The 26,153-nt window shown below is 37.4% G+C and overlaps 1 protein-coding gene across 2 annotated transcripts; it reads right to left on the reverse strand.

Annotated features, from left to right (window-relative positions):
- Window positions 1-2,370: 2,370 nt before the first annotated feature.
- Window positions 2,371-26,153, reverse strand: LOC138011546 (ataxin-7-like protein 1). Of its 2 annotated transcripts, none has more exons than XM_068858606.1 (16): window positions 26,019-26,153; window positions 25,579-25,761; window positions 25,411-25,473; window positions 24,932-25,036; window positions 18,742-19,071; window positions 17,850-17,932; window positions 16,230-16,456; window positions 14,097-14,128; window positions 13,015-13,130; window positions 12,496-12,617; window positions 11,636-11,712; window positions 9,766-10,466; window positions 8,207-8,234; window positions 8,047-8,102; window positions 7,287-7,581; window positions 2,371-6,707 (listed from the first exon to the last, which is right to left on the reverse strand). In XM_068858606.1, the coding sequence occupies exons 2-16, from the start codon at window positions 25,661-25,663 to the stop codon at window positions 6,184-6,186; spliced, it is 2,844 nt and encodes a 947-aa protein (XP_068714707.1). In that variant the 5' UTR covers window positions 25,664-25,761; window positions 26,019-26,153; the 3' UTR covers window positions 2,371-6,183. The 2 variants fall into 2 exon arrangements, with proteins under 2 accessions (XP_068714707.1, XP_068714706.1); XM_068858605.1 differs by having other exon boundaries at window positions 14,097-14,131.

Below are 26,153 nucleotides of genomic sequence, written 5' to 3' on the forward strand. Positions count from 1 at the left end.
ACTAATTACTTTCGACACTCAATTGAAAACCGCTCTAATAATAATAATAATAATAATAATAATAATATTAGAATAGCAGAATACCACCAGAGCTTGAAGAATGATCTCAATGAACATTTAACAGGAAAGAATGAAGAAGAGACGCAATATCTAATAATGAAGAGCCGGAAATGGATCATATCACAAAACATTGAAATAGTTAAGAACTTTTATACCTATAGGAGATAGGAAGAACGGAGCAGAGCGTTGAAAGGAATAGTCTAACTGAACATTCATATTTATAAATTATATAGCATAGCCTAGGACTAGTCTAGCTATGCTATTGATCATGTAAAGCCGCGATATCAATAAGTGTCCATAATAATAATAATAATAATACAGTGAAAAAAAATCCAGAACAGCGCTACTTGGTCACATATTACAATGCTACTTAATTACAGATCGCAGTTATTTACATCGACAACATTATACATATCTTAAGACTGGCTCAACATTATTTACATTGACAATGGTATAAAAATGTCTTAAGACAGGATTAACATAAATCGTAAATAATTATTTTTCCTTTTATCTTTGTGGTGAAAAGAAGGAGAAGAAGACAACATATTTTTGGTAGATGCATAATATTAAACATATAACAAATAAAATTATTTGTATGTCTGTGGTTAAGAGACAAGTTTCAAAGAGGCAATAAATGGTTCCCATTTTTTTTGTATTACTCGGTGTGTTTTTTATCTGGTGTATATGGGCAAAATGATATAAGAAGTTATTGTGATTTGGACAGGATCCTTTTGCTCTGCACGTCCAGATAAAGTTCTTAGCTATAAGGCAGCAGAAATTTATTTGGAGATTAAACAGGGAGTTGTCTGGTATGAGGGCAAGAGCGGTACTCATGTCTAAATACTTGTCTGTTGGAAGGATCTGGTATGTCTGTAGCCATATCGAAATATTGTCCCACAAAGATTTAACTTTTACATGTTTTCCAAAAAAGTGAATCAAACTTTCTGACGGGCAACCCTAAAACCCGGAATCCGGAATCACAGGGCATTGTTTTACCAATACAGAGAGTAAAAACTATCCTAAACATTCATAAAACCTAACCTTAAGCCTAATTAGGCCTAAACAAACGTTTTAGGCCTAAGGTTAGCTTTTATAAATGTTTAGGATAGTTTTTACTCTCTGTATTGGTAAAACAATGACCTGTGATTCCGGATTCCAGGTTTTAGGGTTGCCCCTTTCTAACTCCTCATGGCAAAAAGTACAGTTTCTAACCTCCTTAATCCCTATTTTTTGTAGAAAGTAATAATAATGATAATAATAAGAAATCACTTTATTGAAATCTCAAGCTTGTATGGCCAAGGTAGCGTCTGCCCTTTGCATGTTGCTGCATGTTCATGTGACATTTTGCAATCTCTGTGATGGGCAGAGCTTGCAATGGGCTTGCCATGCACACAGGCTTATAGCCAAGCACAAGTGCTCAGCTACTTGAAGAAATAGTTCTGAAATCAAAGCAGAAAAATAAATAATGTATTGTTGTTGGTGTTAATGTAAGGGGAAAACCTAGAGTACCCAGAGAGAAACCTCTAGGAGCAATGTCGAGAATTAATAACAAACTAAATCGACCAATAGCATCTAATCTAGGAATTGCAGCTCTCGCCACATTGGAGAAATGTGAATACTCTCACCACTGTGCCAACCCTAATAGTAACACTAGAACTCTCTGTTTTCCTTCCACATCACAGGGGGTTGTTTTTATTGAAGACATATAAGCCACTTCTTATAAATATCTGATCACATATTAATATAGCCTGCATGCCAAGCATTCCTGTCCTGAAATTGGTCGTGTAAAAGTTCAGTCTCTTGCTCCAACTTTCGCGCGGCCAATTTGCGAGCTCTTCTTTTGAACAGGAACGCTTGATACGCAAGCTAATATTAATACTTTATTTACAAACGTTAAGGTACAAAATTGATTAATAACATTGCATAGGTGGATCCAGGGGAGGGGTTCAGGGGTTGTGAGCCCCCCTTTGAGCCACATTTTTTTCTTATTATTACTTTGTTTGATTCTTCTTAAAAATAATAAAATTGTTTTTTTATGTAGTTGTTCCACTTCCACCAATTGACTGCTTGTCAAGTTGTGAAAAGGTAAATGATGTACAATGTACATTTCATAAGTGCTGTATTTCATGCCTTCATGATGCTTTTCAGGTCTCAGGAATGCTGGAAATGGCATTTTAGAGGAAAAAAATCGTAAACAAATTTCAGGGGGTTGTGACTCTGGGCCCCCTTAAGAGCTCACGCCAGCAGTTCTTGTCTTCCACACCAATGGCGTTGAAAGTTACTAAGGTGTACAATCCCCTCGCCCCCGATCCTTTCAGAAATTCCTGGATCTGCCCCTGTCACATGATTTCTGTGAAGTCTCTTCAAATCCCAAGAATAATCAATAAATAGTTTCCTGGCAAAGAAAGTCTTTGCAAGGTGGAAAAAAGCGTATTTATAAGAGATTCAATTTATGGACAATCCCCAAGCTCTACTACTGGCTTAACGTTTGGGATAACCTTATTTTCCCTACAACATTAAATTTTGTCAGCCTTCATTCATAAAAATCATACGTTTGAACCTTCTTCAAACTTCTTCGACCTTTTGCTTCACAACATCAAGGCAATGGCACAAAGAGAAAAGGTTAGAATACAAAAAAGGCTAATTTCATGGCATTATACTAGTTTGGTGTGACCTTAATTCTCAGTACTCATAAAACAAGACTGCTACAAGGCTTAAATCTCTAAGCTTGCATATTACCCAAGGTTTAAGACTATACCCACAGAGAGTGTTTGCCAACATGATCACCAGTTATGTTGGTTGACTGATACAAAATCCAATGAATCCTATCCTTCTCCAACATGGCTTCCATGGTGTCACAGTGAAGACATGTAGCATAATAAATGTATGCTATATTATATTTAACAATATAATTCGCTGAAGTGGAGGTGAATAGTGGTGGATATTTATTGAGCCTTGAAGCGGTGAGGTTAACATCTACCACTTTTACCGACACTGAAGTGAATAATAATATTGTTTAGTATATACCACACAAGCTGAATAAAAAGTGAACAAGAAAACTGCTTTATATTTGTAAAATAAGGTCGGAAATTCCAAATCCCGTGCACTGGAAGCTATTTTGTTTCTTTTTGACAAATAGTACTTTGGTAAATAGTACTTGGATAATCACCAACGAATAAGCCAATCAGTGCACGCGGAGAGCACTATTCACTTGTGTGGTATATATCATTATATTATTTGGTTCAGTTTAAGAACTGTCTATCTCTTGAGGTAGGTTGTACCAGACAAAACATACAGGAGACACAAGTGACACTCCTATACCAAACACACTAAATGCTTGTCAATAATCCCAAACAATACCAATTGAGGACACTAACATCAAAAGAAAGTTCTGTAAGCAATACTAAAAGATCATTCTTGATATTTTGAGAAACGTAGGGCATCTGTGAGCAGTGGGATGAGCCATTCATATCTAAAACACCCACAATATCAGTTTTTGTGGAAGTTCCTAAGATGTCACAGTGTTATAACACCCAAAATATTGTAAATATGGTTTAAAACCTATCTATGAGCACAATGTGAATTTCTTCTGCTTTCTTGCCAGTGACTGTGTTCTACAAAAACAGCACAAATTCATGCTTCCAAAAACAGGTCTAGTCTGATAATAATATTATGAAATCTTAGTTTTCTTTATTCTTTTGGGACCATTCTTTAAATTCCTATTCCACCTTAGGATCAAGAGAATGAATGGAACAACATTTACAAAAAAAAAAGGTGTATTGAGAAAGCAGAATGATTAATGCCAAAGTTAAGTCGTTTGGATAAGACTTTGCAGCTGACAAATGGGCTGAATATGATTTCCAGCCCAGATAAATTCTAAAAGACTGCATATTCTGTGTATTCTGTTTATTTTGATTCTTTTATGAGAAGCAGAATGAATTAAATGTTATTTACTACATTCCAAAAAATGGGGTAATTGCCAAAAGAACAGATAACCCAAATTTTCTGTATATTTCTATTCCTGGATAGTCCGAAACGTTATGTATCAAAGATTTGCTAAAAAAGAGATATGTTAAGTTTATGTTACGGCATAAAATTACTGTGGAGAGCATTACAGTAACTTTGAATTTCTCAGGATATTCCTTTTTCTGGATGTATTTGTAGTTAAGTTACCCATTTCCCAGAAAATATAGTGCTGCAGCATCTTTTTTTTTCTTGGTATTCTTTTGCAAAACGATAATTTATAAAATGCAACTCTTGAAAAATTCGAACAACTAAAATAACTTAAATAACTCTTAGGTTTGATGTCTACAGTGTAATTTTCAATCCAAAAATGACTGGTATATAAGTTCACGTTGAGGTGTTTGTTGACCATGTCAAAAGTAAAACAACAACAGCAAAACCAGTGCTTCTTTTCTTATAGCGTCCTTAAAAAAATAATGTTGGATGATCAGTCATCTTTGGAATTGGATAACTGGGCTGATAAAGCCAAGATGAACCCACCAGTTCATGCAATCATATCTGAATACAACTATGTCAAAACTTCAACAGCACAACCCTTGAATTACCAAGAACAATAGCACATGTTAAACTCCTAAAACCTATCAACTGTAGGGAAATGAGAATTATGAAAATCTGAAGTGCCAACTTCTCCATTTTCAGCACTTCACGAAAACAGATTCTTAATTGAGCACTGGTCAACTAAGGTACGATGAAGTTTGCTTGGAAATTTACATTTGATCTTGATGATAAAAGGGTTATGACTAAGGTACCATATTGCTGGCCTGCCAACAAGAGGTCCCCCACTTCAAAAGACTTATTTGCCATAGTTGTATTATCTACAACACACTCCAACCATGTGATACAATGTTGTGAAGATTCAACACTATTATCACATAGATGTTTTAAAACATTTTGGGTAATAATACATTCACTCGTACACATATTTTTCTAGTTTCAGTAACAAAAAGAATACAGTTGGAAGCATGAAAGATGTAGACTATCAAGGTCAATAAATAATTATTTATTGTGGTGTGTTTGTTCTATAGTAGCATTTGAAACTATTTTATAAAATAAGAAGTGGGTTTTAGCTCCAATAGGTTTTGAAGGCAAGCCAGCAATATTAGAGCACTGAAGACAAGTCAAATATATACTTTCATTCTCGGAATACAGTAATACCTTTAACAACATAGTGCGTGAACTTTGCACAATAATGTTATATGGTGGTATAATTTGAATAATTTAAAATATAATTATTATTGTTTCATCCAATTTACTAAGTTATGATTGTCAATGGTAATTCAAATATACCTCTCCCTAAAAAATTGTCCAGAAATAGAAGGGTGTATCAGGTTTTTTGGTATCATATAATATAAATTTTATTTTACCTCACATCAATAATAATATTGACTGAAGGAGAAGCCTAGACATTGGGTTCTGCTATTAAGTTCAATTACCACTCATGAGCTATTGACAAAAAGCAAGCGGAAAAATCACTATTTAAATACCACCTTTTTTTCAAGAAAGAATCCTCTATTTTACAAAACTTAATAAATATTTTTCCTGGTGTAGTTTAGTACATGTATGTATTTGCATTTTTTCTCTTTCATGCCTTCTCTTGCCATCTCAGTATAACACATGGATGCCATAGTAACTGATCCACTTCAACACACAAATTAGTACAAGTTGTTAACCCTGCCTCGGACGTCTGTGTCTGTGAACGGAGGTTCAAGGTGAAACCATTCAGAAATACATGTTTAAAGCAATAATTGAGCAGTACTTCCCTGTGCGATCTGGACACTGTTTTTATGAACTGTCTTTTGAGTACCGGAAAATATCCTAAACCAATCAAATTAAGGTTACCAGTGCTTGATACAGTGTTTCTATACATAGACATTTCTTTGTCATTCAATGAGAGAAGAATATAATATTATCTCTTCTGATGGCAAATACTTTTACAATGTTGCCACCACCATAGCGCATCAAGAAATAATCCTTTTCTGGGAAGTACTGTAGATGACCACATAATGAAGAATTGAGAGGGCTGGTAACCTATTTTCATTCAATCTTGGTCTTGGGAGTTGCAATGAGAGAGGAATATAAAACTTGAAATGCAAAAACCAGTCAAACAACATTAGATTGAGGTTTCTGGCAAACTATGTGCTGAATCTTTTGCTGAGGTTCCGTCTTAACGAAGACGGTGTTAGGAGGACTCTTAAGCTGTTCTGTCACTTTAACCAAAACATTTGGACCACTTAAAGGATGCTGGGAAATGATCGATTGCGTAGGTGGAGCTGGTGCAAGACGAGGTTGTATGGGAAGCTGTTTGATAAACTGAGTGTTGATGCTTTGTTTTTGTTGTTGTAATTGTTGTTGCTGTTGTTGTTGAATCTGTTTCTGAAAAGTTATCTGCTGCAGTTGCTGTTGTTGTTGTTCAACTTGTTGCTTGAGCTGGGCGATTGGTTGAGAGCTTGTGATGTTGTTATGGTTTATGAACAACTTGGTTTGGTTTGCCTGTGGACTTGTCACTACCACAGTCTTCTGTTGTTGCAATGTGTTGGCCTGCACCACTTGTCCCTGAGATGAAGGTGAGGGAGACTTTTGCAGTCCTTTGTGCACATTGCCTGCATGGGAATTCCCTCCTTTTCCTAGAATGCAATGAATCTCATGTTCTCATTGGCCATTGGCACTATTTCCCCTTTCAAAACTTTTCTAACTTTAAAGTTCAAATTTAAATCAATGCTTCTGTTTTTCACTGCCATATCTAATCTTTTACAGATAAATGACAATGAAAAGGAAGCTGCTAGTTATTAACAAAGATGGTGTTAGAAACTTTTTAAAAAAGGTTTTGGTGATAAAAGCTCCTTATGCAGGGTTGCTCTAACTGGTATAGTTTTGTGTCCCTTGTTCAATGCCACCATCAATTGAAATTGTAAATAGCAAACTGGTTTGCTCCAGGACAGGGGTGAAAATTTCAAATCTGTTTTAACTAACCTGAAAAGCACATCACAAGTAATGGTGATCATCATTATTTCACTTCATTTGTTATAGTTGTAGTGACAATAAAGAGAAAAGGGGTTCGATCAATGCATTTTTGAAGTTGTTTCTTTGGAAAGGACCATTCAAAATATGCAGTTTTATTTCAAAAAGCTTTCCTCACAACCCCCCCCCCCCCCCCCCTTAAAAAAAAAAAAAAAGAAAAGAGATTTCTCCAAGTAAATCCGTACCTCTTTGATGAACATTCTGGCTCATTGGAGATGGTGGCTGCTGAACAATTAGTTGTGACTGATGTTGTAGCTGTGAAATACCAATGTTGTTAAAAATCACATTCTGTCCTTTACTTAGATTTGTGGGATTTCCTACCGAAGCTGCCACTCCAGCATCAGATGTAGTCAAACCCTGGCTTGATGTGTTTCCCTTTATGACAAAATTGAGGGGGAAGCCCTTGACTGTTCCCCCTGTTGGGGGTGGGGAGGGTCCTGTACCATTTGGTATTGACGTAACTTGAACTGTCCCGGTAGCCTAACAATGAATACAAAAGATACAGTGAGGAAGAAGGCTAGTATTAGTTTTTAGACCTTTTCTCAAACAAAGTCCATACACATGACACCAATGTTTGGATGAACTTTGTGCTGGCAGTTGACAAGTAAAATCATCTGGAGTTAGACAGACCCAGCAGTCAATGGGTTAAAATTATTAATGCCATTTACGTCAGGGAGAATGGTATTAAGATCAATAATAGAAAGTGTTAATACTGTAACAATAATTTTATTGTAAAGTGACGACAACAGAGTGACAGTTTTTTAATGTGCAAAAACTGTTTTGCCTCAGGACAGGTTTTACCTTGGTCTTTTCTCAACTAATAAGCTACGTTTCATTTCTGCAGCAAAACAGACTCAACATACTGCTCTAGATGATAACAGTAAATGCTTACAGATTTAAAACTACAAACTACTACATATTAATTATGTAAATCCTATGCCTTACCTGCTTAAAAAATACAGGACTCACTCTCTGGCCAGCAGAGGTTGAAACTACTTTTCCTATAAGAACACCAGAGAGAGTCATTACAGAATTAATACCGATTGGTTGACTTTAAATAAGATCACTTCATTTCGCTCAATGACAATGATTGTTATTAACCTACCAGTTGAGGGATCTACTTGTGCTGTGATCTGAAACAAAACAAAGCTTGTTAAAGGGGTAGTATCATGGGAGTTTTAACCATACATTTACTAAATCAATTTTCAGAGACTTTTTCATCAAATTGCCTCTGGATCACCGCAGTGAGATAAAAATTGATTAAATTTTTAATTAAAAGAAAAGTGAACTACACTAAGTTATTATGGAGCTCCTCTAAGATGCAAGGGGAGAAGTTTAAAACCATGGTCCCAATGGTTTCAAATTGGCATTCATTTTAATCTTGGCTCAGCATAACCAAAAACACTTGACTGGTTTCTGTGAGCTAAAATAGTCGTTTTGAAGAAAATTTGGCCATTAATTATTTTTCTTTGCCATTGGTAAACAGGTCTCATTTGCTTTCCAGGTTTTTGCCAACAATCAAATACAAATACATACTTCATTGACCACTCCCCGTAGGGCTTTTCAGTGCAAATGTAACAATCAACGAAATGACAGAACACAATAACAACAACTGTTAAGAATCCCAAGTGGCCGGAGGCAAGCCAGAGGCAAACCAAAGGTGGTGGAGAAGTTGAACCAAGGACTACCAGGAATAAATTCAATGAGTGATCAGAACGAGTCCTGAACTTGGGAACTCCAGATCTCAAAGCAAGCATCCTAACCACTGGGCCTCACAGCCTCCTGACAATATCCAGGACGCTACCCCTTTAAGGTAATTCCCATGAAAATGACGTACTATCCAGATTTTATTCAAACTTGGCACAATTTATATTCATACACAGGACTTTTAAAAAATGCAATTAAAAGATGGGGTCACCGAGCTTGTTTTCGCACTGTATGCCCTTTATTCTAAGGGTGCGTTCGATTGACCGTATTCCGGAATAAGAATGCGTGGAATATAAGGTAGAAATCCTTCGCTTTTACGGTGATTCACATAAAAATTGTCAAACATCCACTAAAATGCTATTTTAAACATATGTTTGTTGTCCTTGCTGCTTCGAAGCGCGCCAAACATACCGTTTTAATCATCACCCCTCGTATTCTTATTCCGGAATAGGGTCAATCGAACGCGCCCTAAGTGTTTTTTACCAAGTTTTATGGATTGATTCTTGGGCCCAAAAAGATTTCAAGCTTTTGAGAAAGAAGCTCATGACAAACTACTTCAACCTGTTTTGAGAGAGTGTCAGCAGTGCCCTTGCCTCATCCTACTTTTGGGAATGGCAGGAGTGAATGACTTATGAATTTTCCACATTATTTATTCTAAGCTATGATGCTAATGTACATACAAGACTAGAGATAGGTTGGGGCAAGAACACAGCTGAGCCTTCAGTCTCAAAATACTCTTGTGTTGGTTCATAAACACACACAAAAAAATCATTTTGACCAGCAGACTACCCATAGATACATCTGAGTAACCAAAGTACCAAATGGAGCAAAGTTTATTGACTCCACAAAATTGATGATAAGGTAGCAGAACTTTTGCTTTGAACCCTGACCTTCAAATTAATTATTTTAAAGTCTTGCATTCTAGAGTGAGGTAAGGGGAGTCTAATTTTTACCAACCTGAACTCCCTTGAACAGAGGTGATGATGATGATGTTGAAGCCACAGAACCAGCTGCAACTTTTCCTTGTATGGGTGCAGGAAGAATTTCTTTAATATTAGAAAAACCAGGCTGAATTTGACCATTCACTGTACTAACTCCTGAAATTTGAGTTCCACTTGCAACTGTCATCATTGACGCAGCATTTGTAACCAAACTAGTCTGTGTGGTTGTGATCGACCCTTGAACATTTCCAGAATTAATGCCAAGTGCTGAGCACAGATTTAAACTTGAGTCTAGATTAGTGCTACCAGCCACACTCAAACTAGGCCCTGGAAGCAGGGAGCCTTTGGTTACTGCCACACCTATCGTATGACCAAGATTAAGTGGGTGTCCACCAGACACATTAGTTTCAATATTTGCAACAATATTTCCCATGTCGCTAATGGCCTGACTACTTGCATCAGGTTTCACATAGACTGATGACGCCAGACCCTTCGAAGTTGTTCCAATGGAATCTAAATAAGTTTTCTTATTCTGCAAAGAAGTTCCTTGAAGCATACTGCTCTTTGAATTATTTAAAACACTTTCCACATGGTTTACTGAATGTCCTGAACTTCCTTGTTTGAGGGTTTTATTTCGAGGTGGAGGAGGAGCTTTAAGGAAATTGTTCATTGATCTATTGGTGCTGCCTTTATATCTTTCTATCACTGAAGACAAACCTAAAGGCAAAAATTAACAAGCAAAGATTAATCAACCTCTTATAGTGGTTATCAGTCACACGCCCCTCAACACATTTTTTTCATTTTTGGAAACTAATTTTGGGTGGACGTCAATCAAATGTTTCCATAACAATAAAGCTGTTGTGGCAGTCAAATTTGTCATGAAAATGTTTGATTGACATCCACCCAAAATTAGTTTCCAAAAATGAAAAAATGTCATGGAGAGGCACACGTGACTGGTAAGTGCTGTAACTGTGCACGACTTTCATCATATTATCACAGTACTTTGATTGAGCTGTTCAGCTTTGGAGGGCTACAAATTAATTAAATTTAATGTCTCTGTTCCTTCTGTTTGTGTGCTAACTACTAGTTATGAGCAAACATTGACTCCAGTTGGCGTTAATGGGGGAGCACTGCCTTGCGTTAGGTTAGCCTGTGCGACTTCCGGCGATTGTGTGACAAAGGAACCTCACTTATCTCACCAGCACTACGAGCTGAATGCAAAACAGCACGTGCTGGATCGGACAAGAGTATTGGTTAGAAGGTGATATTCAAAAGGCAACGCAGCCAACAAGCTTGGGGGAAGTTGGGTTAACTGCACCACACAGGAGTGTCCTGAGTTTATTGACAGACAACGAGGCCCAATCTCGACTCCAAAGGGAGGGAGGGAGGGAAAAAACCAAATCGTAAACCACACTAATATATTGAGAGCTAACTGCACTGAACAACAGAACATAAGTGATCTCTAAATAGCTTTCACATGCTTTTATAGCTAGACAAATGTCTGCTGGCATAGCCAGTCGGAAGAGCTGTACTACAAGAGAACTTAGTGTTACCCATGCCAACTCTTAGCCGTGAATAGAGCTTTGAAAAAAGCGCCAATGCCGTGGATCGTACTAGCCTGCTAGCGACAACAAAGCTGTGAAGTTCGAAGCGAGAATACAATAAATCCGTAGTGTTTGCTGACCTTGGCAACTAGACGGCACAAACGCTACATTGAAACAGAGCCGCCATGAAAGGGTTACATTAATATTCTCACGATCCATTAACTACATTTTACTTGTGTGACAGTAAAATTGCCTTTTAACTTTTTTACCTCATAAGTTAAACCGTTATCTACCATGGGAATATGCCTTGGGTACCTTGGTGTGACAACTACTCTTGCTTACCCTGATTAGATGCTTGTCCTACTGTTTTCATTGCCGGCCTTTGAAGAATAGCAGCACTTGCTCTGTTCGACTTGTGCCTGTGGAAAGGGTGATAATAAGTGAATGCATTTTCCATTTTTAGGATAACAGAAAATTTTGTAAGAAATAACTGTTATCAGTATTAAAAATTGAGCAACAAAAAGGAATTTTAGCAAACAATCCAGCCGACTGACATGTGGGGTGGAATGGATTTTGCTGACAGAAAGTTTTTCTTTGACAACCCTGAATACACATGATCATATGCACCATCTTCGACAGTTTAAAAGCTCTTGAGACCATAAGAATTTATTGTTAATGGTACCCTCCAAACCCAAGAATTTGTACACATTCATACCAGTACCAACATTGCAAAGAGAATAATCACGATTTTGACCTTGACGACGTCAAGGTCATTGACTGTTGTCCCCAATGGGGAAAAAGATTATTTTTAGAAGTGTGGCATTCAATTCGCGAACCTAATTCCATTAGTGAACACGTTTACATTCCGGACATTTACAAGGCCCTTGGCAATCCCAAGTGACGTTTCTACGGCTTTTTAAGCACTCGTTTTGTATTTGTAAGCCATTTTATGCTGAAGAAGGTCATAGTATTTTGACTGAAACGTCCTTTTTACATAAGTTTTTTAGTCAAAGACAACAAGTTTTCTAATTCTTTATACCAGTACCTGCCTTTGCATACTCCTCAAATAGCCACATTTTACATAACAGACATCAACAGCTACCAATAAGGTACATGTAATTCAGAACATCATAACTATTCTGGGCCATATAATTTTTATGTTCTTAGAACTAAAATGATATTCTTACAGCCATAGTTTATACCTTGGAAGTGATGGATTAAGACATCTTTCAACCATAGAAAGAACTGCACAGTGGAGATGATCACTTCTTCTATTGAAAACAAAACAACCTCTTCCTACTGATCGGCTCCCAAAATGACAAGACTGTAAATATTACAACAAAAGAAAGCTGAGTTTTTACATGTAAATTATTTCACCATTTCATTTCTAGTAAATAGCAATCCAAAAATAAACTGCTAACACTTGATGGTGACAATATTAAGTCCAAACTTTGTACATGTGCTTTCATTTCAACAGTCGAACGTAAAGATTTTACTATTTTACTCCCAGATTCATAAAAACCAGCCACTTTGAACAGCAAACAGGACCAAAGGAAACTACATGTATGGCTCTCCAACAGCACTTCTTATTACCACAGTGGCTTTCATTTTCGCAATCACACTTTAGGATTTCGCCAAAAGACTGGAAAGTTAGACCCACCGTGTACAGTGCAATGAAGAAACTTAATGGGAAGGACAAGACTTGGGGAAATTGAACTTACTGTCATAGGTTTAGGATGATGATTAAGAGTCATTATTCCATTCACTGTTGTTCCATCCTCTGTAATATTACTTCCACTTGACGCTTTTGACACCCCATTAGCAAGATGGCCATCCTCTGTTATGAGCAAAAATACCTTGTTAATTTTTATGTATCACAGAGATAAAGTTCGTTTTCAATCCAGTACATTTCTTCCTACTCCCTTCAGTATGCAGCTAAACAACATCATCGCCCTTACATGTTGTGTCCATTGCTGGCACCTTTACATAGGCATCTAAATACATGTAGACGCTGTATAGCCAAAAAGAATCATTCCCTTGTCAGAAAAGGCCATCCCCTGTTTACTGCCTTTGTTCCTTATGTTTTATGTTAAACATTCAAGCTACTAAATAAGAGCAAACATTGACTCAAGTTGGTGTTAATGCAAGAACATTGCCTTGTGTTAGGTTAGCCTGTGCACCTTACGGTGATTGTGTGACAAAGGAACCCAGCAAGTGCTACAAGCTGAATGCAAAACAGCATGCGGTGGATCAGACAAGAGTACCGTTTAACAGGCAATAATCAAAAGGCAACACAGCCAACAAGTTTTGGGTAAGTTGCTGTGCAATCTTAACTGCACCACACAGAAGTGACCCAAGTTTATTTGAGTGCATAGGGAGAGAGGGAAGGAAAATATTGTAAACCACAGTAATGTATTGAGTGCTACCTGCGCTGAACAACAAAACATAAAATGACCTCTAAAAAATTCTTATGCTTTCATAGCTTATAAAAGCAGACAGTCATTGTATGTCTGCTGGCATAGCCAGTCGAGAGTGCTGTACTACAAGACAACTTAGTGTTACGTATGACAACTCTTAGCCATCAATAGTGGTTTAAAAAATGTGCCAGCGCTGTAGATCGTAATTACCTGAAAGCAACAACAAGCTAGAATACAATGAGTCCTTAAAGCTTGTTAACCTTGGCAAATTGACTGCACAATGAAAGGGGTAATACATTACTGATGATAGCGTCATGATCCATCAACTATATTAAATTATTTTTTTAATTGTGTGACAGTAAAATTGCTTACAACAAGTGACATACCTTCTACAGAGATTGACCTTCCAATAGGTTGGCTGCTGGGAAAGAAAAACAGATAATTCTTCACTCAAAGGAAAGGTTAACGCATTGACTGCCAGGGGTTCCCCATTGACGAGTAAAATCGTCTGGAGTTAGACAGAGTAAAATACTCTGGCGTTAGACAGAGTAAAATACTAAGTCTGGCCGGTTTCGGCCGGTTTGGACGTCAAAGGGTTAATAAACCTACAATATGCAATATCATCATCATCAATCCAATTTTGATCTGGGTTTATCCCCGTAAACAGGGGGTGGCCGGATTTACCCCACTTTGTCAGCAATCTTTCTAACTCCCACTCTCCATCTCGGTCGATTCATGGTGTCCTTTTTCTCCAAACCAAAGCTCTTGCTCTCCTTCTCCACTTGCGTCTTCCATGTCTTCTTAGGTCGTCCTCGCTTCCGCTTGCCCTTCACTTCGAACTCCAATGCTTTTCTCAGAACATGCCCATCACCCCTCCTCAACACATGCCCGTACCATCTCACTCCATTTGCCTTTGCCATCTGAACCATTGTTTCCTTCAATCCCAACATCTCCATCAGGGCCTCTGTCCTCTTTTTCTGCATCAGTTTTGCAAAACACATTGCTCTCACCATTGCTCTCCAGTCCTTCTCAAAATTGCTATCTCATTTTCCCTCAGACACCATGTCTCACTCTCATATACTGTAACATCGCCACTCTTACACAACTCCGATAAACCATTCCTTTCACCTTCACTAAGAACCTTTTTGAGTTCAGCAACTCTCCACATTCCCTGAACTTCACCCAGCCAATTCTTGCTCTTGCTGTCACAGCTGCCTCGCAGCCACCACTTGCATTCACCCTATCCCCCAAATAACAGCCAAATTACAAGCTGTAAAATGCCACCAATTGTCCCATAGCTAATAGAACTCAATAGGGTTTTTGGATGTTGATATCCAATGAAGCACTTAGAGTGCACTTACAGTATGTCCAGAAATGCACCAAATTAGATGCAGGCCCAATTTTGACATCCAACACAAAGTGTCCATTTAGAGCAAGAGATGAGGTTCTCCCAACTTAACATGAACAATCCAAGCTATGTTGTAAAGTGAGCTGATTTTATAACTGGAAAAGGAGGCAATGTCTGTAACTGAAGCATTGCATTATGGGTTCATAATTAATTGAAAAAAATTTGCAAGGAAGTCTGTTGCTGAAAACTCTCGGTGGCCACTTAATAGAGGCAAAAACAATAGGAGAACTCTCATTGGGACGGCCAAAAGGTGGCCGTGGGTGCTTAAATAGAGGTGGCTGCTTAATAGAGGTTTGATTTACAAATTATTCAAAATATTCTATAATATTATTCTACAATTATTTCTGGGCTTTGATTACTAGCCGCTTAATAGGTGGCCGCTTAATGGAGGTTCCACTGTATGTGCAAAATGTGAGACGAAGATATTAGTATACAAGAAAAACAAGCCAAGCCTCACTGCTATTCTTTAATAGAGAATTTGGAGAATTGAGGAGTGTTTTATTGGGTTTAAAGCTCATGCACATGACGCTTTATCGATGCTGTTTTGATAGGCTGTTGGGTTCATATATTTTTAATAAGTTATTGAAAGGTGTTTAACCCATTGACCACTAGGAGTGAGACTTAACAGATTTTACTCTAACGCCAGACAATTTTACTTGTCAACTGGGGGCGTTCTGGGGCGTGAATGGGTTTATGTAGCATGTTATTGCGCATATCTTCTGTGTATCTCAAGATACTCGGATTTTCTATGTGTGATGGTTATCAATACAAGGATATTTTTGTGTGGTTCAAAACTATGTGGAGAAAGCAGAACTTGGTATCCAAAAAGAAAATTGGGGGTAACCATGCATTTTTCAGAGATAATTAAGCTTCAATTTGGAAAAGAATGCCATACGTTGTTTTGTATTTCAAAGCTTTTTACAAATATTGTTGATTAATTATCTTCAAAAAATGCATGGTTACCCCCAATTTTCTTTTTGGATTTCAATAACACTTGTTAAGATCTGCTTTTCCCACATATACAGTAAACCATGCAAAAATACTTTTGAATTAGTAGGCTCTGTCCTTAACCAAGTTTCAATTTAGTAATAGGAAACAAGGATGTGCAAACCTTGTGAGCAAGCTTCCTGATGATGATGAAGCAGATGCATCAGGTGAACTCAAAGATCTCTTCAGTGTAGCATCCAATGCCTTCTGACCTGCCTGTTCTTGTAATTTGAGAGCTTGATTCTGCTGCTGTTCCTTTTCACAATTGACTCTGGCTTTATGTTCTGCTAATAACTCATCAAAAGGTTTCCGTCTTCCACTAACTGCACGTCTTAGTGACAGAGCATGTGTCTGACAGAAAAAAATGTTTCTAATGTTATTTAACAGTCTTCAAGAGAATTAAAGTTAAACCCAACATAACCAATTATGACCAGAAATTCAAGTAACTACATGTAGTCATGCAAGCCTAATTTTGATATCCAACACAAAAAGTCCCTTTAAGTCTAAGAATTTTCTACCCATTTCTTACAATAAAGGGTTAGGGTTAGAGTTTCTTTAAAAAAAATTGAGTTAGTTATGCCTTACAAGCATTGCGTGAAATTATTTAGATTAATGATAGGCACATGAGAGGGCCCCTCTTATAAGCCCGGTGGTTTCTTGGGGTCTCCTTGCCACAATAATTATTATTGTCTTATCCATCCTTTTTTTATTAATGACTTTATTCTTGTTATTGATTGTCTTTGTAATATTATTACCTAATTGTGTGGCAAATAAACATTCCTTCATTCATTCATAAACTTAGGGTATTTTTAGGTCAGGGTAGATGCAACAGTTCATCCTTGAGCAGCAGCATTTGGGGGTTACTTTGTGACGTTAATTGTCTGTGTTCTGAGGCACGAGTGATGTTGAAGTTTGAAAGAAGACCAAGAGGACACTTTAATTTGTGATGCTTATTGAACTCTGTGTGCATCTGTTTATTTGCATTTCTGGACATACATTGTACGAGTGTGTGGCCAGCCAGAAAAGGAATAGTGACAATGTCTAGTTATTATCCATTTGCCTTAAACACATATTACAATTAAGCGAATCAAGAAATACAATTAAAGGCAAGAAAGTCTCAAGGAGCCATGGAGGCTTACAATGTACAAGGAAGACTTCCTCATATGGAGGTCTCCCTCCAATGTCCAATGATAGTTGAATTACTTTTAGCAAATCTCAGATTACAATCTTACAACACGTCATCATTACTTTTCCTTACACGTACAACATGCATCACAAAGACACACTGTACATTAAGTACAAGGACATGCCATAAAATAATGATGTGATAGGTTGGGCATAAGTGGGGGATTCATCAATCAACTTGAATATCTACACCACTCCAACCACGAAAATGAAAGACATTGTGCCCAAAGGGAGCCTCAAGAGGTCAAAGCGGGACTCAATACTTGTGCATGAGATACTGTTTTTGAGGACCATCACTTGATTTTTTAGGCCAGGAACTGACCCCAGTCATCTTTAAACCAAACAGGGGAACCTGAGGTGTGATCCTTGGATGTGCGGCCTCTTTGTGCCATATGGCTTTAAAGGGGAATAGGGATAATTCAGCATAGGGAGTTCAGCTTTAATTTGATTTTTCTTTTGTCCTTGTTTTAATTCAAGAAACTTCTCTCATCTCAAGAAATGAAGTAACAACAGTGACTAAGAAGTCTGACCATGAAATTAAGCAGTTGAAATACTGTACCTTGCAAGTTAAAGAGCGTGTACATTGTTTTTGGAGTTCAGGTACCCATACCCCACAATGCTTGTCAGCATCAAACTCTCGCTCTAAATTTTGAGATAAATGAAATTAATACAAAAATAGAAAATGTTAAGAAGGGATTCTGAAATGGTCACAATATCAAATAATGCCTTCTGAGCAGTGACTTGCATAATGGCACTGAGTTCAGTCATGCAATGGCTGATGACATACTACAAATAATTATGTGTTTTTACTGTACATCTCAAATTCTCAGTTATTTGTGTATAACCTTTGCACAGATGTGTTTAAGGATTATTTGGTTTGTTACATCAGTTTCTTTTTCTTTAGAAATTCTTTTCCATCTTATTTATACCTTGTACTTTCAGACAGGTGTTTCAATTTATTACACCATGTACTGTCTTGTAATCTACAACAACAGACATGTGACTAAAGATCATTTGTAGTATCAGAGAGCCCAAACATGACCTGCAAATAAGTGTTTTGCTGCAAATAACATTCTGCTCATGCGTAATTGAAACCATGCTCTTGAATAAAAATGGCTCACTTTCCTGAGCTTTCAGAAAGTGATATAATTGTTACAATTGTGAAAAACAAACTTGGTGATCGAACAATGGAACAATTATTGTACTCGGTTATCCCAAAATATTGTGATTTGCCAGCGTCTCGCAGATCAATTATTTGCCACAGTCTTTGGCTTTGGCAAATAACTGATCTTTTCGCCACTAAAAAATGACGATATTTTGCTCAACCTCACCCAATAATATTGATAGTTATTACCATTATCAATGTCACTATCAATATTCTTATGTAATTCATGGCTTACGGCTTAAGTAAACCGGGGCAAAATTTTATTTCACCTCCATATCAAGCTTACCTCTAGTGGGAATCTGCTTTCTGGGAGACTTTTTGTTCATTGAAGGTTTTTCCAAAGAACTTTTCTTTGAAATGACATTGTTAACAACAGGTTCAGTCTTTACAACTCGGACAGAATGACTATGATTAGGATATGGGACTGTGAGCGGCATTTCCTCTATCTTGACTGTGGCATCCATTAGTTCGATCTTTTCATTGGTTATAACAGAGTCTAAGAGCTTCCTTTTCCTGGGTGCTGACTTGAGCAATGTCTCCACTACAGTACTTGACTTTGGCACCACCTCAGGTGGCGATGGCGCAGGAACTGGTATGACCCTCTGATGATTGAGTTCTGAATGAAGAGAATAAGCTTGGGTTCATAACTGCAAGAATAAGACCCTATTCTGGTGACAGGTCTGGAAAAAAACTTCAGATTCCCTGTAGCATGCAGCTCTTCAAAACTGTTAATTAATTTTATTGGATCGGTACAGTTCTGTTGTGCGTTTGGGATTCTGCTCAGTATTAATTAAAGAGCTTAATTTAAGCAAGCACAACGACAACTGCCACAAGAACGCTACAAAACAATAGCTCCAATGAACAAAAACAAAAGATGAGCATGCCCTACATGTGCGTTTTACATTTGTGTACATTTCTATGCCGTCCTGGCCCTGACAATGACATGTCTGAATTGATCAAATTTGAGGTTATGTGGAGGACATAAGCACCTGGCAATATATTATTAGCTTTCTTCCTAAATTTCCACATCATTTGCACCAACTTTCTTCCTGGATTGTTGACGCACACTTTCCATATTAGGCGACTTGGAGTAATCTCAAAATAATAATTACAATAACGGAAATCAATGTTCTTGAAGCCGTCAACATCCTTGCTTAAGCTCCCTATTATTGTTTCAGTTGTATACTTATTGGTAGCCATTGTTTTCAGAACCAATCCCAACTTTGCATTTTCCCTGAAGGCAATGAAATGTTTTACCTCTAAACAGTTCATGCCTTTGACCCTTGGAAAGCATATCAACATGTATGGTTCCATTTTGCACAAACCATGATGATTACTTAGACTGTGCATTTTTGAATGAAATGAAATGAATGTTTATTTGAAGTGTGGGTTATAGATGTTGCACGCCATTTTGTTCCTTAGGTTAAATTGCAAGCAAACTAGGTCATTTTGTTTCAACCTAGGTCAACTTGTTTCGACCTACAATCATAGACAAAAGTAGTTGGGAAGGTTATGTAAATGAACCACACCAGAGCTGTATTTCAACCCGCTTCTGTTAAAGCTCAAAAGAAATAGTTTCACTTTTTCGTACATAGCCCCCCTCCCCCCTATTCAATGTTGGAAGGCAACTCAACAATTTCCCACTGAAACCATTCAGTTTTACACAACATTGAAGGAGGGGGGAGGGGAGAGAAGCCAAGAAGACTTCAAAAGTGTTAACCTTCCCAACAGTTTTGTCTAGGATTGTATGAGAGTAGGAAATCTGCTTTGAACGCTTATAACTCTTGTAGTATTTGACATGTGGCTTCCATTTCTTATTCTGGACATGTTCTTATAATGTACTTTCCAATGCATAAATAAAATCTCACAATACTGAAATATGGTTAAAATCATCGTTTTATGATTTGGATTTCAGACTTGCGTGACGCTTCATAACGTTACTCCAAATCCGTTCTGTTGGGAAAACGTTTACTAAGAATGTCATAAAAATACATTTTTGTTGTTTCATGTTTCATATTCGTTAAAAGAAAGCTTTCTTATTTTGAGGACGTTGGAATAATGCCAAAAACTGATTTATTTCAATCGATTTAGCAAGAAATGGTGCGAGCAGTGCAAGAGCACTTACATTACTCTCGACATCACTCCAAACATTACTCCATTTTCGAAGCCTAAAATAATGCCTTTACAGCACAGCTACAGATAAAATATTGAAACTGGAGTGTAAAGGGTTTCAAAGGAAATAGTAGTAGAACTTTTCATGGTCATTTCAGCTTTATTTTAGGTAAATTGCAACATTACTCCATAAAGAGAGCTTAAATTGAAATAATGTATCTAATTAACCTTTGTGTATACATGGTTTCAATGGAGTAATGTTGAAAATAAGTAGATACAATAGCTTTTGTCCGTAATGAGAAAAACACTGTACGTGTTCCAGTATGCTTTACATATAACTACGTTATTGTTGCAAAATATCACATTCACTAGGCATATATTTTGCATTTTCTTATGGAGTAATGTAATGGAGTAATGTTCACATACATGTTTACTGTTCCCAAAATAGGTCAATGATTGACAGGCCATCCTAGTCACGCTAAAAGAAGTAATCACTGTTAATTTACTTATTTAATGTGACTCCGTGATCTGTTTGAAATGCATATGACGTTTTTAAAAGGCGCTGCTCTCAACTTGGCAAAGTGCAACTGACATTGTAAGAGTTTAGTACGTGAACTCGTTTGACCTTTCAAGACCAGCTTTTTGGCTTTAATTAACTATCATTTAGTCTCCTCCCCTTTCTGTTCATTTACGAATCAATTTTCATCATTTTAGTAGCTCTACAACTTGATAGCGTATTGAGACACCAATGCAACATGACGTCCTAACACATGTAATGAAAGTTGAAAACTTAACCAGATAAACGCCTAAAATTCATGATAACATGGCAAAAAGCAGTTAAATGTTAAAGAAAACACTAATTGTGCTTGTTTTTCAAAGGAACTGTAAACGCTAAGGAAAAAGTCGTCTTTCCAATTTAAGACCACACCCTGAATTTTCAGACAATCATAGACAAAAGTAGTTGGGAAGGTTATGTAAATGAACCACACCAGAGCTGTATTTCAACCCGCTTCTGTTAAAGCTCAAAAGAAATAGTTTCACTTTTTCGTACATAGCCCCCCTCCCCCCTATTCAATGTTGGAAGGCAACTCAACAATTTCCCACTGAAACCATTCAGTTTTACACAACATTGAAGGAGGGGGGAGGGGAGAGAAGCCAAGAAGACTTCAAAAGTGTTAACCTTCCCAACAGTTTTGTCTAGGATTGTAGATCAAGTTGTTTCAACCTAGGTCAGTTTGGGGCAGGTACAAAACACAGGTCACAGGTCATTGTTTTACCACTACAGAAAGTATCCTAAACATTCATTAAAGCTAACCTTGGGCCTAATTAGGCCCAAACAAAAGTTCTTAGGCTTAATGTTACCATTTGCAAACACTTAGGGTTGTTTTTGTATTGGTAAAACATTGACCTGAGACCTATGTTTTGTACCTGTCCCAAATTGACATTGACGTTGACGTTGAAACAAGTTGACTTATGTTGAAACAAAATGACCTAGTTTGGTTGCAAATTAACCTAAGGAACAAAATGACCTGCAACAAAGATGAATGAGAGAAGTGATTATCACACTTAAGCAATTGTAGCTTTTTTTAAAAGAGACAGCTGAAAAACTCAGGTGGGTCCAACAGGATTGGAAACCATGACCTCTCTGATGCTGGTGCAATGATCTACACCATCTGAGCTATGAAGCCACTGCCTTGTTCCTGGGGTCTCTCTTCCTCCTTCAATGTCAACTTTAGGAGGCAGAGAGGTTGATGAAACCATACAGTTGGGAGCACCTCAATAGACCATTTTACAGTTCTAGCTAAGTTACCTGGCCTAAGAATGGAAGCGAGGCTGCCGGTGACCCTGTTTTGATACAAACCTTTGCTTTTGTAATGTTAATACGGAGTAATTAGAATTACAACAACACAATTTATGTGATAAAAACAGTGGGGGCTTTTATCAAACTGGAATCCATTTCTTTTGTTTCAAAGATCAAAAAGAAAAAAATATCAAACAAAGAGAGCCAATATCATGCAGTTGAGAGAGCATTCTGATTTTGTCTGCCATCATTGTGTCGAAGGGTCCGTTCCTGGCTAAACACCTAATGTGGGTTGAATTTGTGGGTTTTCTACTTTATTTTGAAATGTTTTTTCTTTCAGGTACCCTTGTTGTCCCCTCTTATCAAAAACAAACATTTGATTAAATTTCCTCTAATTTGATTAGCTTTGATTTAAATAGATAACTGTATAGTTGGCTCTCACACTCCACAATTATTAATGGCAGTGCTTTATGCCTTAAAATGAGCTCCTTTTCAGGGACAGGGCAGGAATTATGACCCCAAAATATGTCAAAAAGGTTTTGGGGCTTTGGAATATAATTATTGTACTTTGGCTAGACGCATAATGGGTCAAAATATATAGTGGCACAAAAGTATGGACTGCTGTAAATACCCTTGTTATAATTCCCAAAATATGCATGATACCCTTGTACATGAATAGATCCCACTTTCAGAATTTTGTCCAGACCCACATAATCAAGACAAAAATGCATTTGACTTTTAAAGAGATTTATCATGAACTATAAATTTAAAGACTCAAAATTCATGACCTTTCTTAGAAAAGCAAATTGAAAATAAATAAGATGAAAAACATTTTAGCATTTACAAGTCCAATTTTTGCACACAACATTAGGAGAATGCAATTTCTAATTTGGGTATCCTGCGCATAGGGTGAACTTTAGCAAGTTTTCATTCGTCTGCTTTTTCAGTGCCATCTTGAATTACGTCATTTGTGCATGTGCACCTCAGTTTTGATACGTCATATGTGCAAATTATGATCGTGCTGCTATGAAAAAGAAGTTGAGGTGAACTTGGAAATGATCAATTTGAGAGCCTCGATGCCAATGTTACTCTTCTCCTTTGCTTCCAAAGTGACTGTTGAACGCACTTCAATAATCCAAGATTAGTACCCAGAACTTCCAACATCTTAAGGCCCCAAATCTTGACGTCTCAAATTTACCCCCAAAACCCTTGAGATTTGGGTCCCAAATAGAGAGATTTGCAAAAATGGTTTAAAACAAAGGAATCACAACACTGACAATGCTTAGCAGTGTTCAAACTGCCACAATATTGGTGTCTTTTCAGCATTAATTCACACAAATCTGATGTCTTCAGAGGATTGCTTGGACTTCATTCCATACCCTGGGTGCCAGAGGTTATTTTTTTCGTTTGGAGCAGGCAAATTCCACCGTGAAGCCACGGCCACAAGGTGCATAGCGCCAAGAGGAAAAAGGGAATTCAGTTTTGGTTCTTGAGAGATATTCAATTTTCAATGGGCCTCTGGAGCCAGGGTATATGTTCCGCCATTTTGAACACATGAAACAAAGCCTTCCCAGGTTATTTCGTGCCCTAATTGGACATCAGATTGAGGTTTTTTGGCTTGGCCAAGATTCCCATTGAAAAAAACTCCACAAATACTACATTATATATATATATATAACGCAGAAGGCCGAAACAGTACTGTCTGCAGTTAGTTATATATTTAACAAATAGATTCCATGTTGCCGTGCGTCTGTTCAGTAATAGATTACAGAAAGTGGCACATGAGGCGATAGCCGAGTGTGTCACTGATGTTCTTACCACATTTTGACGTCTTCTGTGATCTATTACTGAACAGACCCACGGCAACATGGAATCTATTTGTTTTATATAATAAAGAATTAAACTTTATTCGCGTAAAAGCTGATGGTGACGTCAATCGTGCGTCTGTCCTCTAATAGATCATAGGCAAGAACCAATCAAAATCCGTGAATAACTTGGGTTATTATATAAATAATTATATATAATTAATTGTTAAGTGTATAGGAAAAGAAAAATTAAAACATCAAAACACTACAATTAATTATAAAGCTCCATGATTGTAGAGCACTCTTCGACTTAAAGATAAGGTTTTCATGTTTCTGTAATTATATATATATATTTTAATGTTAGGCCGTACCTGACTGAGATTGTATTTATTGTGGAAATACCGTGAGATTCCAAAGTTAAATCGTGCTAGACTGTGATTTGAGTCCTGAAATCTCACAACCAAATTGTGAGAGTTGGAAGGTCTGAGTACCAGTATATTCAGTAAACCACTTTTTTTTACTTTATTACCAGGTAACACTACAGTCATTTTTATCCAGGAAGTGTCGAGATCTCTAAACACAGTGTTCAAGGGAAATACTTCCACGAAAAGTGGATGTAATCTATAATGTTGAAGATGTTAAAATTAAGCTTTAACCTTGGATTTTATATAGTGCAATTTCGTATTCACATAATTCTATTTCCTGTGACATATTGAAAAAAAATTGCATGGAGGGAAAAATGCAGTTAGGTAATTTACCACAATGTCGTAAAAAAGCCGCTGCTTTTACAACTCGTCCACACTCCCTGCACACAACTAGCAGGATCTCTTCTTGGTCTGGGCAAATCCCGAATAGGGTCATATCTATGGATCAAAGCATATTAAAAAGCATAAGAAGTTAATCATGTACGGTTTACATTATTAATAAACGCGTAAACCACTCCAAAAATTAAAGTACGTTTGATTTTGAGCTGTTTGTTTAGAACGAACCCAATCATTTCCATTTCCGCTAGATCGGTCGAAAATGAACCAGTAACAGATATCAGACACCACTTTTTTTTTCGGGGGGTGCATGTATGAAATTCACATGAAATGTCCCATGCCAACTACATTCAACCTGCGACTAGGAGAACGCTGTAGTAAAATTTTCCCAGGGAGAAAACTTCTCTCCACGAAATTGTGCAACAATCTATTTTTTTTTCTGAGGAAAAATAGCCTTGAAATATCCGTTTTCATACCTTCTCTGTGCAATCGCGTGGCTTCTACTGCGCCCGAGCCATTGTTATCATCCACTTCCATTGCTATCAGGGCAAAAACAAAACAAGGTAAATCCCCCAAAAAAAGTTTTTTGGAGGCTTTTCCACGGAGATGCGAGCACAGATTTCTAGTATGACAGTCGTACATACCTTCTGCTTCCTCCTCTGGTGAGTCTTCCCCGAAGGAACTCCATGAGCTCCCAGAAAGTAAAGAATGACAGTGAATTTTCGCCATTACAACTTCATTCCCGCTCCGATGTTGCTTTCTCCTAATTCGTGACGTCACTGTCGGCTAAAGACGTAAAGTCGCGGAAATTCCCGACGATTTCCGACCTGAAAATGACAAGAAAACATCACAAAAAAAAATTGACAGGGTTACGACTTGTTACCTGTGGACTCAAAATCTTTCCGAGCATGACAGCATTTCATAATTCCTCAAAATTTGAATGAGATGCAATTGCGGTGATCATATTTCTCTCCGACGCTGCAATAATGCGCAAAAGAACTCAAGTCATTTATCGCGCGGCCATCTTGACTAATCAATGAGCAAAGAAAAAAAATATATTTAACGAAAAAGCCAACGAATGTACCTTAACGTAAATGATACAGAGCACTTCCGATCACTTCATGACGCGAATTAGTCGCCATCGCCGCACGTCGTGTAAATTTCTCCTGGCAAATTGCTTCCGCCATTTTGTTCACGCATCGGATGTGCGCTGTGGGCT

The sequence above is a fragment of the Montipora foliosa genome, chromosome 7 (genome assembly GCF_036669935.1).
Source record: "Montipora foliosa isolate CH-2021 chromosome 7, ASM3666993v2, whole genome shotgun sequence".
Lineage (NCBI taxonomy): Eukaryota > Metazoa > Cnidaria > Anthozoa > Scleractinia > Acroporidae > Montipora > Montipora foliosa.

Bases quoted from the DNA above. Each gene is read 5' to 3' on its own strand.
- LOC138011546 (XM_068858605.1), bottom strand. From the start codon at position 25,663: ATGGCGAAAATTCACTGTCATTCTTTACTTTCTGGGAGCTCATGGAGT. The intron at 25,474-25,578 runs GTATGTACGACT...TTGCCCTGATAG, and splicing joins ACCAGAGGAGGAAGCAGAAG to CAATGGAAGTGGATGATAAC. The intron at 25,037-25,410 runs GTATGAAAACGG...TTTGATCCATAG, and splicing joins CACGCGATTGCACAGAGAAG to ATATGACCCTATTCGGGATT.